Below are 20,296 nucleotides of genomic sequence, written 5' to 3' on the forward strand. Positions count from 1 at the left end.
CTTTGTGTCTGGAAGGAGACGAAGCTGGGAAACACCAGCCACTGGAAAATATGGCAAAATTGTAATGGGATTTTACAGCTTTAAATACACAAGAAATGTTAGATATGTCATCTAAACCAATTTCATGGAATGTTCTATATAATTTTTTATTTAAAGAAATGGCTTTAAGTGCAATATAAATATGCTATTGCTATAACATAGCATACAGAAAATGCGAATTAGCAACACAAACTACGATTTTAAAGGTCGTTTTATCAGTAAATGCCTTCACAATGCATTGTGATTTTCCATTGAACACTCAATTCGTATAACAGTGAAATTGCAATACAGACAAAACGATCTTAACTATGAACGTCAATAAATACCTTTAATTCACACATTGTACAAATATTTTGTTTGTTCATTTATAAATGACAATATGGTTGAAAGGATATGGACACCTAAGCCACACATGGTTCAAAACAAGCTCCATGGAAACGCACCAAGGTAGGAATGGAAGAACTCTTACAAAGCCCTGTGCAAAGACTTGACCTCAATCCAAATGATTAGATTTGGGATGAGCTGAAACTCATGAGTACAGCCTTTGGCCTTTTTGCCTGACTTTGCCTGATGTATTCAAGTAGCTGAATGAACGCAAATCTTGTGGAGATTTAGTTTGACCTAACATTGAAAAATACTCTATTATCATTAATAAAAGTTTCATATATTCTGGGCATCCGGACAGTACGTTTCTCCAGGTATTCAGGTTGAAATACTTTGCCATGTCTCTCGTAAAACTTGCCAAATGTGCTCCTCGCTAGTCCGATATTTCCTTCTGACTTTGCAATCCAGCTCATCCCAGAGCAGTTCAACAGGATTTAGGTCTGGTTACTGGGTAGGCCATTCAAGTCATTGTCTTGTTGTATAGTGGAGTTCCTATTAGTTAGAAGTTCACATGGAATTGCATGGTGTTGGAATAATGGTAGCTGTTCAGTATTCCATTCACCCAGAATAAGTCTCCAACCTTCCCTTCTCTAAAACAACCCCAAACCTTTAAGCTTCTCCCTCCATGTTTGACTGTGGTGTCCGGCTGTCAAACATCTTCTCTCATGTTCTTCATCTTACATACATTCTATTTTTAGAATCAAAAAATGTGAAATTTGGAACTTTCTTCCAGTCATTCAGTCCAGTTTATCCATGTTTTTTGCCTTTTATCTAATTTGTTGCATATAAACAAATCTTACATGTTTGTGTCCTCAAAAACACCAGATTTTCCCAAACTTTTTTGACAGGCTTGAAAGCTCATAAAATGTTCAGACTCTTAAAATAACACGTTCTAGATGTAGAGACAACATAAAACTGGTTCTCTTCTATGTTAAACAAGCCTGCTTTAACGGCACTACTGCAAAATCAGAGTTCCAATTTGGGGGAGGGAGAGAAAGACAAAGTACTCATCGGAGACCTTCGTAGGGAAAAGTTTAATATCAAATCTGCCCCAGTCTCCCTTATAGACACCGAGAATGAGCGAGTGGAGATAAATAACAAGCTTTACTGTTGAAGAACTGACAGAGATAGCTGCCTACTTACTGTCGGAGAAAGTCCACCAAATTTTTTATTTTTTTGCACAATTTCCACTGCCATCTTCATTCACATGAAACAACCAGCCTTTTTAATAAATGAGCTCTGTGATGTGTTCTGTCAGCAAACCTCAGTAATTCCCATTGCACTAATATAGATGGCTCACACAGTGTCCACAGGGCTACCTGCTAAAACGCCTAGCTGTCTTTTTCCCCTCATCCTCTGTCTTAATATAATGAAGGAAGCGTTCCATCAGTGTGAGCTCCCATCCGTGCAGGTATTAGGTTTCGGAAGATACAGAGCAGAGTTCCTGTAGTGCCCTCCAGAGAAATCCCTGCTCGTTTTACAATACCTGTGTCTAACTGACGCGATAACAAGGCCAGCTGGGAGAAAGTACCCAGTGTAAATCAAAGGCGTGTAAGTCTCCAAGCTGAAGAGGCCTCAGTTGGAGATTATATCCAAGAAGCCCATTAGAAAACAACTGTGTGAATAGTGGACATGTTAATTACGCACAATTAATATTATTCCTACCGAATAGTGAATAATGAAAACTGAATAATACTGAAATCTGTTGAAAGCTCTATTCAGTGAACACTTCAGCTGGCTTATTAAATTAGTAATATGCATACTGGGGTATTTATTGTTACTTAAAAGTAACCACGGGAAATTACACGTCTCTTTTAATAGAGTGCTCCTTGGGTATAAAAAACGTATTACGCCAGGGCTGTTAGCACGCAAATGAATGATATTCATTACTAAAGCTGTAGAAATTGTATAATATGTAGATGCATTAAAAAAAAAATTATTCACAGCATACAGTGTAGCTACGGGTATAGCTTCCAGTAGAGTTTCCACTGATGACAGAGAAAGAAACCCAAACCGTAATAAAGTTAGATAACACTGGCTCGAAGTGAGTGGTTCTCTAGTGGATCTGTAATACAGGGCTTTGCTAAAAGACTCAGGTATTAAAACAGCTGGCTGTAAATTAGGGGGGTGATGGTGTACGTAATCGCGCTGAACCGTTTCAGTACAGGGCTTTCGGTACGGCGCACTTCCCTGTTTTACGTGCAGAACAGAGTTCAAATCTACGTTCCCTCACGAACATATTAAATGGCTGACCGCAACTTTGTTTGGTCTCCGCCTCGCACTTTCAGGGCACTTCCTGCCATCGCTAACGTTTTTACGAATAAAGATTCTTTTGCGTTTTATGTAAAGCTTAAAGAATTTTCCTTTAAAGGAGAAATTCCTGACAATACCTCACATCGAGGTAGGAATGAAGACGTTTAGGAAAATGCAGATATTTGTTAAAGTAGACTGAAATAAGTAGAACGGTTAAGTAGATCTTAAGGGTTTTACCCAAATGGGTTCTGACAAATGTTAACTTAAATTTTCTCATAAATGTAATCAATTCAATTTGGGCCAATTTAATCGATTACTCAATTGAATCAATATAATATAAAGTGGATTGCATTAAATTGATTAATTCTATTTCATTTTTATGTATTAGTTTATTTTATGCCAAAGCGGTCATTTCATTTGAAATTATAAAAAAAAAAAAAGTAAACTGCTGATGTTCACAAATGTTATAATAATTAACAATAATAATAATAAAAAAAAAAACCACACACCACGCAGTCGTAGGTACGTACCGGACCGTGAATTTTTTTGTACCGTTACACCCCTTTTTTCCCCCACCATATTTTCCCCACCTTCGTTTTGAAACTGAACAAAACACCATACCAATTTTCAACCTGTTTTCTTTGTTCCACCGTAATGTGCTGAGGGACATATTTAAATGTTTCTATAGAGAATTTTTATTGGAGTTTTCTGAAACACAAACACTTCATGGCAGCCCTGAAAGTTAACTGCGATTGCAAAAGGTACTATCACAGTAATTCCAGACTCCCACGGCAGAGCTCCAGGTTCATCCCCATTCATTTTAACAAGGACAGGAAAGAAAAGGGACAACAAAAAAAAACACGTCATCCCAGGAACATTGTAATAGACGACCAGAAAGCTTTCAATACAGCCATGAAAGGGAGACAAGCATGTGATGTCCAAGCCTTTTTTTCTCTCATCTGAGCCACCAATTGCTGATGAAAAGGACATAGCCATAAGGAATCATCATGCTCAAACAGGCTTTCAGAGGTTATTTTGTCAGAAAGGAAAGCCACGATCAGGAGGGGGGGGGGGGGAGTAAAAAAATCAGACGCACCAGCAGGACTGAAAATAGGAGCTGGACTGAAACCTGCTATGTTGAGATGAGAAATGATCCCTCTCCCCTGGGGGAAGCATTCGGCTTGCTCAAACCCGCAAATTCTATAACGGTACTTTTGTATTTTTTTTTTTCTTCTCAAAACCCACCAACCCACCCACCCCGGTATTTTGGGTTGTTTTGCAGTTTTCCTGTACAGATTAGTGCACCTCAATAACCCTCCAGCTCTCAGCAGCCTCCTCGAGCAGTGACCTTTACCTGTCACTTCCTAATATTTATGGCCTTTTCAACCGATACACTGTCAAGAATAGATGTCATTCAAAAAACTGCTTGCTGGCTCTAAAATCAATCATGCAGCAGCAGGGCCGCATGAGTTGCAAACAAAAACACACAGCCTTTAGGTTTTCTTTCTATAATACAACCACAAAGGAGTTAAAAAAAAAAATAAAACATAAAAAAATAATAATAAAAAAAAAACCCTGCAGCTTTAGCCTATAAAGATTAGTTTAGAAGAAAATAGAGAAAGAACGATCATTTAGTATTTTATGCATTACTCTATGAGGTCATGGCAATGATGTATTTATAAATTGGCCATCTGCATAATAAATGAATTCAATCATAAATCCAGCCAGAAATGCTTTGCTTCATGAGAGATTTATGTTGCTAATACCCTGAAGATCATTTTAAAATATATATATTTCTGGTGAATGAATATCAGCAATCATAATGACACTGCTATTTATCTCCTCTCTCACACACACACACACACACACACACACACACACACACACACACACGCATACGCACACGCACGCAACCTTGTAATATTAACTTGAGTGCTGGAAACTCATGGAATTTGCATACTACAACACTTAGTAGCATTGATTTAGAAAGCACTTAACTGAGTCTTGATCTGTGTAAATGATTTCCATTAGAATAAATAAAAATACATTCAAGATTATCATGCTAATTGGTGGACAAACTGCTGTATCAACAAGTCGTTAGATGCCTTCCACTGGTCCATTTCTGAGGTGAATACATCATAAACAGCCCAAGAAGAGGAACACGAAATCCTGAAGCAGGAGGGCAGAAGTTAATGGACCTTAGATCGAAAGGTCATGAGTACAAACCCCAGCTGTAAGTTGATCTGGATAAATGCCATACATGTAATATAAATGTAATATGCAAATGATCCCGATGAATAATCTGAATATGCAAACTAGCATGTGACATCATCTGGTGACTTGTAGTGACTCTTTTCTTTTCTAAAGCCTTGGCAGTCAGTCCTGGTAGCAAGGCTGTGAAGAAGCTATGAACTTTCATCTCAAGCCTCATTTACAACTATAGCATGCATAGTAAAGAAATTTGGAGCTCCGCATTTTAAAAGCGTCTTCATATTTTTATATTTAAATAAAAGGTTCGCCATTATGCAGGGCGACAATGACTTGTATGGACTGCGGAGCTCCAAAAAAGGAGTCATGAATCAGAGTGTTGATTAGATTCAATTAATGTCAAATTGGAAGGCGTGAAAAACAAAAAACTCTAATAGGTTTGGAAAGGGGGAAAAAAACAAAAACATTTTATGCTACAACACAAAGCAGTAAGTGGCAATTTGGCTTTTTTTAAAGCTTAAGTGAAGCACATCCCCAAGGGGCTTGTGTTAATTCTCACATCTTCATCTGAAAACATCATCAGTGGAAACCCATAAGCAGAATGGAACACTTACTCTCTCAGTACGTTTCCACTTTTCCATTTCTTGTCCCTAAACAATGTCTGTGTGTGTGTGTGTGTGTGTGTGTGTGTGTGTGTGTGTGTGGTGTCTTGCTCGAGGCTAAGCTAATGGAGGCGATTTCTCAAGCTAACTTTTATTACTTTTCCGAATGTTTAAGATCAGTGCTGTGTTCAGATCGGAATAGAAAAATGGATCGTGAATGATAGTGATAGCCTCCTTAACATGAGAAAGGAGTTTATAGCAGCACTGTAATGCATATACGACTCGTGAGCAGAATCCAAGCCTCAGGAATATCATCTAGGACACAACACGTCCCGGTTTCTTTTGCCTTACGAATCCTTGCCGTGAACGATATGCAAGCATATCCGAAAAACCAGCCGTGATAAAGGGTCACGCGACTCCTGTGCTCATGAAAGCTTCATAATTTGCGGCACAAACAAATTGTTATGCCTCATCTGGGGGGCAGAGAGAGCGGCGGATTATTATGAGAGGATATGATAAAACGTTAGCGTATCGAACGCCTCTGCAGCAAACAAAATCCGAAACACGTGTTATCATTACTTGTCTTGTCTGCCAACAGTCAGTACATCATTGGTACAAATGAACTTGAGGTTGTTGGGTTTTCTTCGGATTGTTATATTGCTGTACTGATAATGTATTCAGAGAAGCCCAGCAGGAAATTAGCAGCTTGCAACGCGAGACGATCCATTCAAATGAGCCACTTGATCTAAGCTGCAACAGACATCGGAAGCAACTTTAACCACAAACTAATGCAATCCTGACATGCGTTCCACAGGGAAATATTATGGTCTCCATCTTCAACACATCTCGCACACAGGTACATAGACAGCTGTGTCTCCATGTGAAACAATCACTTTCGTTTGATTGCTTTTTTTATTGTTGTGTTTGAGAAGAAAAGAAAAAAAAAAAGAATAAAAAGTTCACCTTTAACACCGAGTCACCAATATCTAAAACAATATTCAGGGAAAGTAGAATTTCCAGTGGTTTTGTGTTAACGGGCATCACTGTGTCACTGGTACGGCATTCAACATATAATCCTGATGTCGAAGGATTTGGTGAAAAAGGCAACGTATAAGCTACAAACAAAAGACAGGCAAGGACTGATTTTGAAGAGGTCCTAGCATATCTGGGAAATGTGAGGAGATTTATATCATTTCTAGTTTCTGACTAGCTTCATAGTCCTCTCTAAGCACATTTCACCTTGCAGAAAGTACACATTTCTAAAAAGGGTTAGATCCAGCACATGCTTTAATCGAGCCATTATTCAGCAGAGAACATGACGGGAAATATCGCCTCTAATCAAACAGCACACGGAGCTGGAAAACGCCTCTCTCTGTTTCTTCCCTCTTTCCATAGCTCTGACCTTATATATTTACAACGGCTACATTTAGCCGAGTTCAAAGAGGGCAGACTGTTGCCCTTATGTTTAATACATGTTAAGTACCTCCTCAAACTACAACCAGATTTTCCAAATATTGCCAAGCGTATGTGGACACCTTCACCTTACAGACATGTGCGAGTTTTAACCAAATTGTTGCCGGACTTTGGAAGTATAACATTGTCTAGAATGTATTTATGTGCGTCAACATTAAAATTCCCCTTCACTGGAATTTGGAACTGAAAGGCCTCTGTGTACAAAGCGAGCTCGGTGAGAACATGGTGTGCCAAGTGTGGAGCAGAGGAACTCAAGCTGTCTTCACATGGCCTGACCTCAACCCCGCAAAACATCTTTGGTCTCTTGGCCTGACAAGTGTGCCGGACCTCACGTATGCTCTCAATCCTTACAGCCAGACACCAAATCTAGCCCAAAAAAAACTTTCCAGAAGAGTAGGTGTAATTAAATATTAATTTCCAAAGTTTGGGAGCTCAATTCATAGGTATCCACATACTTAAGGTTATATTGTAGCTTCAAGAGGCTTTCTCTTTTAAAAAAAATTAGTCCGAAAAAGAATTGAGAGCAGAGAAGGAAAGAGAGCAGAAATAGAAAGGCAAGATGGCAGGGGAATGATAAAAGCTACGAGGTGATCTGATATTTCTGAGGAGCAGGGAACTGTTATTTTAAAAGTGAAGAGGGATCGTGGGATAGCGCAGGCTCTGATTGAGTTTTTGGCCTGAGAGAGCTGAACAGTCCCTCAACACCATACAACAGCCTGTAATAGGGTGCAGCTTTATCAGAGGATGACAAACACTCAGTGTGGAGGACAGATGAGAGAGAGAGAGAGAGAGAGAGAGAGAGAGAGAGAGAGAGAGAGAGAGAGAGAGAGAGAGAGAGAGAAAGAACATTTTAAAGCTTTCTGTCCTAAAGGAAGATGAGTTTCTCTATTCAAACAGAAAAAAAAACTGCAATAAAATGAAAACTTAAAAAATAGACCAAAGGCACAACAGAGGGGGGGAAAAAAAAAGAGGGAAGGGTCTGAGACCAAAAAGACACAAATGAGAAATAGAGCACAAGTCAAATTCATAATAAATAGCCTAATTAATTACTCAACAAGTACCCCAAAGGGCCTGGTGATTATTAACACATGGGGCACATAAAATGTGGCATATTTACAGTAAAGGCTTTATTAAGTTATTTAAGGCTCTAAATGGCCTACTTCAGGCTTACTGTCAGTCTTACAGCAGATCCTGACTCCTTGCTTCAGCTGGTGTTGGATTACAATTGATCTCTTGGATCACGAGCAACTCGCTTGTTGAACATCTGACAAAGCCAATAAACTCAAAAACAGTCGAATGGTTATTTTTTCCCCCTAAATACAGATAAGGTTTTGTTTTGCTTATTTTATGTTTAGATACTTATACTGCATAGTTTTTTTTTTTTTTTCAATTATTATTGGCATCATTTTGTTATTAACCAAAATGTGATCTTTATTATAATAGTGAATTATGAGCGCAAAACGAATACAGTAAAAGTGAAATAGCTACCGCAAATGAATGAACTATAAAATGAAGAGGAGGACAATGGTAGTGGTAATGCACAGGTAACAGTTATGCCTCTGAATAATCAGGGCTCTAGGCAGAACAACAGAATAATAATCTCTAAATGGCATATTTGCTGATGTTCGAATGGTTGCTCCCTTAATTACACTGCTCTTCCATGATCTAATTATTCTGGTCAATCCTGAAGAAGCTGATTTCTGAGAGAGAGAGAGAGAGAGAGAGAGAGAGAGAGAGAGAGAGAGAGAGAGAGAGAAGAAAGTGTGAGAGAGAGAGAGAGAGAGAGAGAGAGAGAGAGAGAGAGAAAGAAAGAGAGAGAGAGAGAGAGAGAGAAGAAAGTGAGAGAGAGAAAAACAGTTTTAAAAACTTCAATGTTTCCTTTACTCCTGCATAGTTGTTAATTACTAACTCTAAGTGCACCATTAATCGATTAGGCATCGCGACACAATATCTCATATCGGCCTTCGCACTCTGGGAAGAAATACGAGGCTCCATAGACTGGATTTGTTAATTTCTTCTTTTTACCTACAAGCATTCCAAAGGCTTGCAATGAAAAGCATGTCAATGAACAGAAAAAAGTTTGATATCAAAGGCTAAAGAGTGGCGCAAGCGTGAGGTCGAATCCTGACGGTTTCCGAACAGGCCGTGATTTCTGTGTGTGGAAAAAACACCATCGTTTTTACCGGTCAATTAAAGCGACACCAGACAAATGTGAGCTGATGTATGCAGAAGTGGTCTGATAGCACCCGTGCTGTGGAAGAAGCGCGTCATTGTTTTCATGCCACTTAACCACAACATTCCCAGACAGACTTTCAGTGAAAAGCAGGCAGGAAAAGGAACGAGTGAGCCTTACTTCTGCAATCAATCTAAAACGTTCAAAGAAGTGTTAGCAGTGTGGGCGTCTGGTTGCACCTTCATTAACCACACAGACCCGGCATCCTTATTAAACCAATTCATTACTCCTCCTATTGAACAACACTAATAAGAGCTCCCCAGGCCAGCCATGAAAGAGGAGACACAATAAAAGCTCCAAACCAGCAATAAACATAAAGGCAGATAGAGAAATGCAGAACACCTGAATAGCTGAGTCTAAAAACCGAGCAGCTGCACACCACACCCTACTAACCTACAACAAAGGTAGGGTGTGTGTGTGTGTGTGTGTGTGTGTCTGGAAACAATGAAAAAAATACTATGCAACTTGAGATCGTGGTGCACCAGCAAAAAATGTGATTGATATATGACATACTAGCCCATGCATCCATCAGTTTTAATGATGCTGGATGATTGGGGCAGATCAGGAGCACTTCATCAACATAACAGTGACATGAATAGATGGACCGTGTATGAAAAGGAGAGAAGAAAAGGAGAGCGAACGAGAGGAAAAATTCAGAGGATCTCCAGCAAGTCTTTTTCTTGTTCTTTGCCTACTGCTAAATACACACACTGCATTTACTCTTTAAATATAAGCAGAGGGTCTTACCGATTCGGGAGACCTAAAGAAGAAGAGATTAAAGGATGGGTAAAACTAGCATGAAAGCCTGGAACCCAGTGCTGAAACCTGAGCCGGGGAGAATGAGGGGAAATTTCTCAATGCACTGATTAAGGAGAAAGAGGAAAGAGCTGAGCAATCGCTGACCTTGTACAGTCCCATAGATTCCACCGCTAACCAGCAGCAATTCATCATTTGCCATCTTACATTACGTTTAAAGGCTTCTATTTCACCGTCTGAAAAAGAACCTAGTGGTAACAGAAGACAAGGGAGCGTGATGTCACATTTCCTGCTCAGACAAAAGGTAAATCCATCAGCGCGCGATGGGGGAAAGGGGACATGCGGGCAGGGTGCGACAACCAGCCATGAATCATCTCCTCACAGCATGAGCGAGCAAGAACTTTCCTTATCCTCATAACTAGAATTAGGTTTGGACGAATTCTTATTTGACACACTGGGGAACCTAAAGAGTCTTCTTTTCGTCTGCAAATGATTATTGGTTTCGTTTTATTCGTTATATATTTTTCACTCAAATCTGCAAGAACCACTGTACAAATTTAAACTAGCTCCAGGGGACAAGAACACCAAGGTATAAGCCAGTCTCAAAGGGAAATGATGTAAAAACACCCAGAATTTACAATAACCAAAAAAAAAAAAAAAACCTGCTGTATGGAAATCGCAATCATTTGAATGCTCACACTTTCTGTATAATATATTTTCGTGTATGGTCCTTATTTCCCTGTTGCTACACACTGCTCTGCGAACTGAGGAAAGGGTCTAGGGTTCTTGAATCAGAGTCTAGGGTTAGAGCACCATCTACAGATGAAAAAACCCTCTACTGTGCCCCAGAGGTCATTTGAACTGCACTTGTCACCACTGTTTTCTTTATTCAAAAACTGAGTGGGAAAAAAAGGCTTGCTCTTGTGAAACAGAAACATATAAATAAAAAAATTTATAAATTGAAACCAGAATCTCAAACAGCACCTCATCCATTTGGTGATTGAGTAATCTCAAGAAGCTTTATTTAGAAACTCTACATAGGAGTGACATAAATTATCCGGGATTATCATAGACACATATGCGTTTTAATTAAGGCCTTTGGTAAAACCAACCAGAGTAGTAATAACTGGTGAGAGAAAACATTAAACTGTAGGATCCACCTTGAGGCACTGTCCATCAAAGCAGGCCGAGACGGTTGCCTTGTCCATGTATGAGGAGGACTGACCTGAGAGAAAGGCCAGTGCTCCAGCGGAGATCGTTCCTCACACAACCTCAGAAAATCACCAGTATCTAGTTGGAACAGATGAACCTTTTCAAATGCTCCACTCATTTTTTTTTTTTCCCCCACTAGGGATTTTCAAGGTGTTATCCTCTCCCAAGACACTTAAAGGACACTTCGCTGAGCTCCATATCTTCCAGCCTGACATGACATTTAGAAACTGCTTCGCTTTCTGGAGCTTTTTGTTCCTTAAAAAAAAAAAAAAAGTGGCAAATAGCAATCGCAATACCAATAGCAATCTGTTGCACTTCATCATGCCATCAAAGAAGACATGGGCTTCAGCGAGAAAAGTGATCAAATGACTGGGAAAGAAAAATCAATTTCCACCAAAAACTGACCTGAAAGATTTAAGCAGACGCGCTGAATAGAGAGAAACAGGTGGAACATGGGCCACGATCCCTGTTTGGATGGACAGAAAGGTTGTGCAATCAATGGCTACAAGACAGGAAGTGATTCGAAGACTTTAAATCGCTAAAGTTTGCGCACAAATCTGTCCCAGCTCAGGTCTATCAGTAAACACCTATTTGAATATCCTCGAATGGTTCATCATTTAAAAATATGGCTGTATGAGACCCAGGAAATGCTTAATGTTAATTACAGGTTCGATCCCTCGCACACTCTCCCTCTCTGATGCGCGCATCAGTGACTTTTTTTTATCTGAAGGAGGAAAATATCCAGCACGCTTCCAAAACCGGTTCTATTTAAATGTAATTGCAGGATGCTCTTGTGACAATCTTCCAGGGAACAGATGCACTCGTACGTTTCCTTCACCGAACACGAGAAATAGGTTTGACATAGGCTACAGCCATTAGCGCTTCCTTTTCCTCTGTATTCAACACTTGAGATTTCATCTGATGCTCTCGAAATATGAATGCAACAGCTACATCGTGCTATGCAGAAACCCGCATTCGCTGTTTAAACCTTATGATCTGCGACATTATACAGAACGTGAAATCCGACCCTTTTTTTTTTTTTAAACAAATGCCAGTCAAGCTGACAGTCGTTTCAACACTTCTGTCACAATCCTGTCCATCATGAAATACTAGAATGTGAAACACCAGGCAGGGGATTGAAACATACATGTAATTAGAAGCAAATTGAGGCCACGTAATCTATTTCAGGTCATCCACAATACCATTTACATTAGACAATTAGGCTAATTAAATGTGAGAATAATCAGATAGATGTCTATGTAATCTCTTGTTCGCCTCCAGAAAAGCAGCCGAAGCCATTCCCTATGATATCACTACTTAAGGAAAAAATTTCAAATCATATGCTTCGGAGAAACCGTGGTAATGCGAAAAAGCAGAAGCGCTAAACTCATCTCCCCCTACGAAATGAAAACTCTTCTGACAGGATGCAGATTGAATTGCGAGGAACAAATTCATTGGCATTATTATCCGTATGCTGGGGGTGTTTCATTTGCGCTTAGAACGGCACGAAAGCGCTGCTTCTTTTAATTAATTGTATTTTTTTTTTTTGTCAGCAATTTGTCCAGATAACGGAGCATAATTCGACTTGAAAATGATTATCGCTCACTAAGGAGAAGTGAATACAAGCTGTGTATGCTTTGTACCATAAAAACATGCTGGTCCGATTTTCTTTTTTTTAGATCCGAAAGTTAAACTAATTACTGTATTTCTCTAGAAAAGTGCGTGGCCACTAAAAATTCGGCACCTCGACCACCTCATGAACACCAAACGGAGAGAACGATGTCTGACCAGATCCACTCTCTGCAGGTTCACTAGTTCAGACCTGACAAAGAGACAAGTGGGCCAATTTAAAAGGCAGCACTCTTTAGCAAAGTTGAACCTGGGCCTGAAACAAAAAGATTCAATTTAGAGGCCACTGCATGCTGTGTAATTGGCCAATTTTTGCCTCTTAATTGCTTTTAGTTCTCCGGGTTTGCTGCCATAACAAGTGGGGGGGGGGGGGAGCACGGAATACTCTGTAAATCTGAATATGGGTGAAAATTCAATTTATCCACGCTGCCCCCTCCGAGTTCCAATATTGTTCTAATCACTGCGGGGTCATTAAAACTGAAGCCATTTAGGCAGGTTATAAAACCAGTACTAATTATATGGTGCTCCGGCAAGACCTTGCACAAGCTGTTGAGCTATAACTCATTATTAATTCGGACTTTTTCCCAAGCAGTCTGAAGATGCACACATGTTAATCATGAGAACGTAAAAAGACAGTGTATCTGAAAAGTCTAATTATGTATTGGCATAAAAAAAAAATAATTTACCTCAGGAATGTCTACTTTACATGCTAGGAAAATATATCCTTAAAAACATTTTCACATTATGCATCACGATACAACACATGAAATATTTAATATGCAAACTACCTTATACTTGGTACATTTATTTTCTTTGTTTCTGACCAAGAAGGCAGCAATTACAAGAAGGCAACAAATGCCAAACACATAATGATCAACTAAATGGTACCAAATGAAATAAAGGTACACGGATTAAACATATAGGTGCTTGACTCTATGCCTTCATCACTAAAATTACTTTTGAAACCACAGAACTACAGTTAGACAGAACAAAGCCAAATTAGTCATAAAAAGCTAAACAATTAAGAACTGAAATATCCAAAGGCTAAACAAGCACTGAGGTAAGAAAATATCACCAACACAATAACGAACCAAATGAATATGGAACAAATTTCTTTCTTCAGCCTGAAAACCGAGGAGTCTTTTTAAAGGCCTCTACACATACTTGGTAGCAGGGGAACTGCTAGATTTGAGCTGAATGCCAACTTTTGTGTGCTTCGTTTAACAGAAACCGCAACTGCCTCAAAGTAATATTCACCTTATTCTAGATTAAATACGCATTAACGTCCTGACAGAGTGGCACCCGAATATAATAATATATATATTATTTGTACTTGCACATATGCAAACATATGTAACACCTTGATTTTGTCAACTGATTTTTAAAAAACAATTTATAGCATTTAATCAATGAGGAGCGCAGAGAAGTGGAAAGACAGAGCAGGAAGAACGGAAGGAAGAAGGAACAGGCCTATCTAACAGATCCTCCCTATTCATCATTGATTGGAGGACAGAGAGAGGCAGGATCACTTTACTCCATTAGCAGGGCCGAGGAGCTGGAGGAAAAGGGTCATGGGCCTCCTTTGTAAACGAGTCATGCAATTGTGCGATCTGTCACTGAAAACATTCAAGCCCATGACAATGGGGAGATTCAAATGACGGCCGTAGACCTGATGGTGCCTCGCTTCTTCGACAACGAAAAAGGGAGAGGGAGAGGGAGAGGGAGAGGGAGAGGGAGAGGGAGAGAGAGAGAGAGAGAGAGAGAGAGAGAGAGAGAGAGAGAGAGAGAGGGGAAAAGGTGTATGGGTTCAGGGTTGCATGACTTGACAGAGAAAGATCATAAGTCACTCCATTCACATGCAGCTAAAAAAAGGATGTGGACAAAAATAACAAGCTTATTTTCAAAGAAAGAACTCCTACCCAATGCAATTCACTTCCCACAGTTAGACAACATCAAAACTTTTTTGTTAAAATAAATCAATCAATAAATAAAACAAAATACAGAAGTCAAAAGCATTACACAAAATCAACATCTTAATGACAGAACCCGCTAAACATCCAAAGTGGATGGAAATTAAAATGACTGAAATCAATCAGCGAACAAGGTCACGCAGTCGATTTGCATTTTAAACAAAAATTATTTCAATACTGGAAAAGTGCAGACAATTGCACCGAACAGAACGACAGACTTGTAGCTGTCGCAAAAAAAAAAAAAAAAAAAAAAAAAAGAATGAAATGCGTTCTTTTCAAAAGGAAACAAACATGTCTGATTGTCAAGTTGATTTGTTCTGGTCTAAATCAATGCAAACACGACTCAAGATACTGCGCTTTCTCCGTTTCTACAAATCATTCGAAACTTTTGAAGTCAAAGGAAATTTCACAATTGAACTGGAAAAAAATGCCATCAAATGCTATTATTTTAGGATGCACTCCTATGGGGGGGGGGGGGTGCTATAAGAAAAAGCTGATTTTTTTGTTTAACCATAGACCACAAACGTAATGGGAGGAAAAGTCAGCGCACAGCACATCCGGACATCTGGAAACTGAAAGTAAGAAACCCGATCGAAAGGGTGTTAAAAGCTTTTCTTTATTGTGATGAATTTGATTTTAAATGTTGCCAGCGATTACTAACAGACCTTAAAAGACCCAACGAAACAAGTGTTAGACGTCACTACAAACAAGGGACAAAAGGTGAAGGATATAATGAGGAAAACAAACCATATTGCATTTGCCACCTGGGAGAAAAGGTATAACCAAATACGTATGCTGTATCACTATTTATTAAGCACATCTCAAGAGACTTGATATGGACCAATGCTGTGTTGCGCAAGACCAGGTTAAGGAAAGGAACACTACTGCCCCCTAATGGTTGAAAATAATACTCGCCATAAGAACTATAAAGGGGCTGAACATAATTAGAAACATTTGACAGTCCTGATTATCTGATGGCATCGACCCCCATGGGACACGTCTGCATTCAACTATTTTTGGTTATGAGCACATCTAGTTATTCACAAACCTCAATGAACAGCATAAAAAATCTGCTTAATTTACCTCAAGTAATATGTCGTTGTTGAAAAGAGATAGACCACTAATAAGACCCGGTTCGTTCCTTCGCTTATAGCTATTTTAATTGCAGCAAATACCTCGATCATGTTGGACCAAAAGAATTCCTAATAAGTTCCACATGTTTCCCAACAGTCGTGCCCAAAAAAAAGTAAACCTCAGACCCAGTGGGATATGATGATAGGGAGAGATACTGAGAGACAAAATAGGAACACTAAGATCGGGAGATACTAGTGTGTGTGTGTGTGTGTGTGTGTGTGTGTGTGTGTGTGTGTGTGTGTGTGTGTGTGTGTGTGTGTGTGATGTGTGAGCGTGCATGCGTGCGTGTTGTAGGGTTTGTTGGCATGTAGTTGGTATAAACCCAGAGGCGATGTCCGAGCTAATAAGGATCCTTATGCTGCTTTTAGTTACAGAGGCTCATCTTTCATCCTCAAACTCCTTTAAAAGCTTCATCCATCTGTACCATAGCTTCCACATTCCCATTTAAATCCGCCTCTTTATATGAAACAGACGCTCTCACACAGGTGCTGGGAGACTAAATCAGCTAGAATAGTACTTTATGTTGCTATACAAAAGAAGGAAAATGACCTACCAGTTTGTTTTCTTGCATGTAGATCCTCTGCAGTTTGGGGCAGCCCTTCGCCAGTGCTATCAGACCCTCATCACTGACATTGTAGCACTGTCCAAAATGGATGTCCTTTAGCTCTGGGCAGTGTTCACCCAACTACAGAAAGCAGGAAAAGCAACAATGATTACTGGTGGCAAACAAATGCGGTCAAACATTGATTCCTAGCCACTAACATGATATATAATATTGTAATTGTTACATAACCATGCACATGTTTGGTCTTTGTAATACTATATTACTGTTGTTACAGTATGTTGCTTACTTGGAGACATTCACGAAAGCGGCGTATTTTAGAGGAAAAACAAAAAATCAGATATCGCAAAATGCAAACGTGTCTTTATTAGCAACAGTTATTGTCATATTTCATCACATTCTATACAATTTGTACTTCTAGTTTTTCTTTTTCTTTTTTTTTTTTTAATAGTCCATTTTACTTAATGAATAATTTTACATTTCACTGCCGGTTGTATTCTGTGTATTTGCAGAAGTTCTGAATGAGGCCATACATTATAAAAACATTTGTAACTAACAAACATTGTTCCCTTGTGATCAGTACGTATTTTTTCCTGTGTATTCGTCATAAGAGCATGTTCTAGAGGCATCATGAATAAAAACAATAAACATCTGTGGCGGCGTGCGTGTGGTTATTATTCATGGTGCTGCGCTGATGCTGCCTCTAGAGCACGTTCTATGCCGAATACTTGTGTCGAGATCACGAGAAAATTGAGCCGTGATGATGAGGAAAAAAAAAAGGAAAAAAAAATAAAGCATGCCGTCTTAGAACTTCTGAAGTACTGTATATAATAATGTTTGTGAATCTTTGTAACCATATAAGTATATACATTACTATACACGTATATAAGAAGTATATTACTAAGTTTGTGACAAATAAAAATCTATGTATCTTTTAGCAAGATCGATCTTTTAAAAGCCAAGCCACCTCCCCTCCAGTAAGGATGACCCCTGGACTAGCAAGTGGATCTAACGACACAATTTGCAAGTCTGGGGGTGTCGCTATTTTACCTCCCAGCGCTGTTCATTCATTCATTTTGAACTTCAGTCACGCATTTTTAGGCAGCTACCCTAGCATAACTTGCTCACTGCATTTTAATAGGTTACATCATGCAGAGAAAGCGTGCACGCTCCATGCCAGCTCAATAATGTCAGCTCATACATCGTTAAACAGTTCAGATATCATATGCGATACATGAAGCACACCCCTAGGACATATCCTTTTTTTTTTTTTTTTTTTTTTTTTAAATTAGTGCTCATTAAATTGGGAAGGGTCTTTGGAGAAATTCATTCCACCGCCGGGGTGCGGTAACTCATACCAATGGAGGGTCAAGTCGTACTAGAGGCTCGAAGGAAACATTATGATGAGTGAGGTTTGACAAGTGCCTTCAGCGAGGGGGCAGCTGGTCTACTGCTGGCTTTATAATCAAGCATTAGAGTTTGAAATGTGATGCCGGTAGCTACAAGAAGTCGGTGGAGGAAACGCAATAGAGCAACGTAAAAAACAATATGGTTCTGGATTAGTCGCAGGTTTGGGACAAGATACGGGGAAAGACTTGCCAGGACCCAGTTAGATGTTGTAATGAAAAAGGTCTAATGGAGCACCTGGGAAGAGAAATTGACAGATATAGTCTAAAAGTGAAACCTTCAAGACTTAGCAAACCTGCAGAGATGATGATGGTTATAAAGCACTATCCCATGGTTACATAGAACTATTGTTAGATGATGTAATCCAAGACGTCTCTAGAGAGATCACCGCTATTGAAGACTGTGCTACAAGCTGAACAGGCAGCTGAAAAGTCAAGGAGCATGAGGAGCAGCGCTGATCTGGCAACTTAAAGGACAAGGGTGCTTTTTGAGAACGCCTTGAAGCAAAAATAGTTCTGATTTCAGAGATGGTTCTGGGTGATCTAGTGTTGGATTTTTCGGTATGGAATTAACCTTTGCTGTTTTGACGGCAGTCTGTATATGACCAGGAATTATAGTGTCATTTATGATAGAAGTGATAAACAAAAACAGTAGCAGCATTGAATAGCAAATGAGAAAATGTCAAAATGAAACCTGAAGCTCAGTGCATTTAAAAGACAAAAGCAAGTTTCTCATGGAGTGAGACAAAACATAAAAGACACTGGAGTGATCAAGTCTAGAAACTGATGAAGTCAGCATTCTGGTCTGCAGATTGCCAATTTCAGAGTCCACCTACCGCCACTGTTTGGGACAGAGACAGCAGTGAAGGATACAAGATGAGGCTGCTGGTAGCCCAAAGCATTGTGGAAGATGTTTTGTGTGTATTTAAAGACAGAGATACGTTTACTGTACATGATTGAAGAAGAAAAAACTGGAGGTAATTGAGAAAGATTAATACTTTTAAGCCAAAGTAAGAATAAGATCTGTACTTCTGTCATACATCCAGATCTGTACTTGTGTCATGCATATCCATCCATCCCTTCTGTATAATTCATGTATGTGTATATACATATACATACATACATACACATACATACATACATACATACATACATATACACACACACACATATATATATATATATATATATATATATATATATATATATATATATATATATATAGAGGTGGAGAAGGTGGAGGAGTTGAGGTACATGGGGTCAACAGTGCAAAGTAATGGAGAGTGTGTTAGAGAAGTAATGAAAAGAGTGCAGGCAGGGTGAAGTGGGTGGAGAAGAGTGATAGCAGGAGTGATTTGTGATAGAAGCATATCTGCAAGAGTGAAAGGGAAAGTTTATAGGGCTGTGGTGACAAGAATGGACAGGATTAGAAACGAGTTTATTAGAGGGACAGCGCATGTAGGACGTTTGTAGACAAGGTGAGAGAGGCGAGATTGAGATGGTTTGGAAATGTGCAGAGGAGAGACATGGGGTATATCAGTAGGAGAATGCTGAGGATGGAGCCACCAGGAAAGAGGAGAAGAGGAAGCCCAAGGAGGAGGTTTATGGATGTGGTGAAGGAAGACATGCAGGTAGTTGGTTTGAAAGAGGCAGATGTAGAGGACAGGGGGGTACGGAGACGGATGATCCGCTGTGGCGACCCCTAATGGGTGAAGCCGGAAGATGAAGAAGAAGAAAAAGATCTCTCTCTATCTATCTATCTATCTATCTATCTATCTATCTATCTATCTATCTATCTATCTATCTATCTATCTATATATATATATACACACACACACATATATAGACTTTTTTGCTAGTGTGTGTGTGTGTGTGTGTGTATAGATATATATATTTATTTATTTTATTCATACTTAGTCAGATATTTTAATATACTTTTTTTAATACTTTAATTAAAAAAAAAGTTTTTTTTTTTTTTTTACTCTCTATTTGTTATCATTATTTTATATTTCTTTTCATGTTTACAATTTGGACAGATCCTAAAAAAGCATTTCACTACATGTTGTACTCTGTATAAATGTGTATGTGACAAATAAAATTTTAATCTGAATTTCTGGTCTGGAGTGAAGCAATGATAACATTAGGAAGGTTGAGAACATTAACTTGGGATAAATATTAGGGGTGTAACGGTACACGTAATCGTACAAGACCGTTTCGGTACAGGGCTTTCGGTCCAGTGAACACGAGGAACATAAATAAACATAAATTGTGGTGGACCGCAAGTTTGTTTAGTTTCTGCCTCGCACTTTAGGCACATCGTCACATTTTTACTATATTAATAAACTTGAAAACATACACAACAATGCCAGGGGTATTTATAAAAAAAAAAAATACAAAATTAAAATAAAATAAAATAAATTAAAAAAAATAAAAAC

At 39.0% G+C, this 20,296-nt stretch overlaps 1 protein-coding gene across 2 annotated transcripts in view; it reads right to left on the reverse strand.

Moving 5' to 3' along the window:
* Positions 1-20,296, reverse strand: part of fbxl17 (F-box and leucine-rich repeat protein 17) — a 241,997-nt gene that overhangs the window by 215,537 nt on the left and 6,164 nt on the right. For both annotated transcript variants that reach the window (XM_083554499.1, XM_083554500.1), the window contains one exon: positions 16,447-16,578. In XM_083554499.1, coding sequence (XP_083410625.1) covers positions 16,447-16,578 — 132 coding nt within the window. The remainder of the gene's footprint in view (positions 1-16,446; positions 16,579-20,296) is intronic.

Source organism: Silurus aristotelis, assembly GCF_946808225.1.
Source record: "Silurus aristotelis genome assembly, chromosome: 11".
Taxonomy (NCBI): Eukaryota; Metazoa; Chordata; class Actinopteri; order Siluriformes; family Siluridae; genus Silurus; species Silurus aristotelis.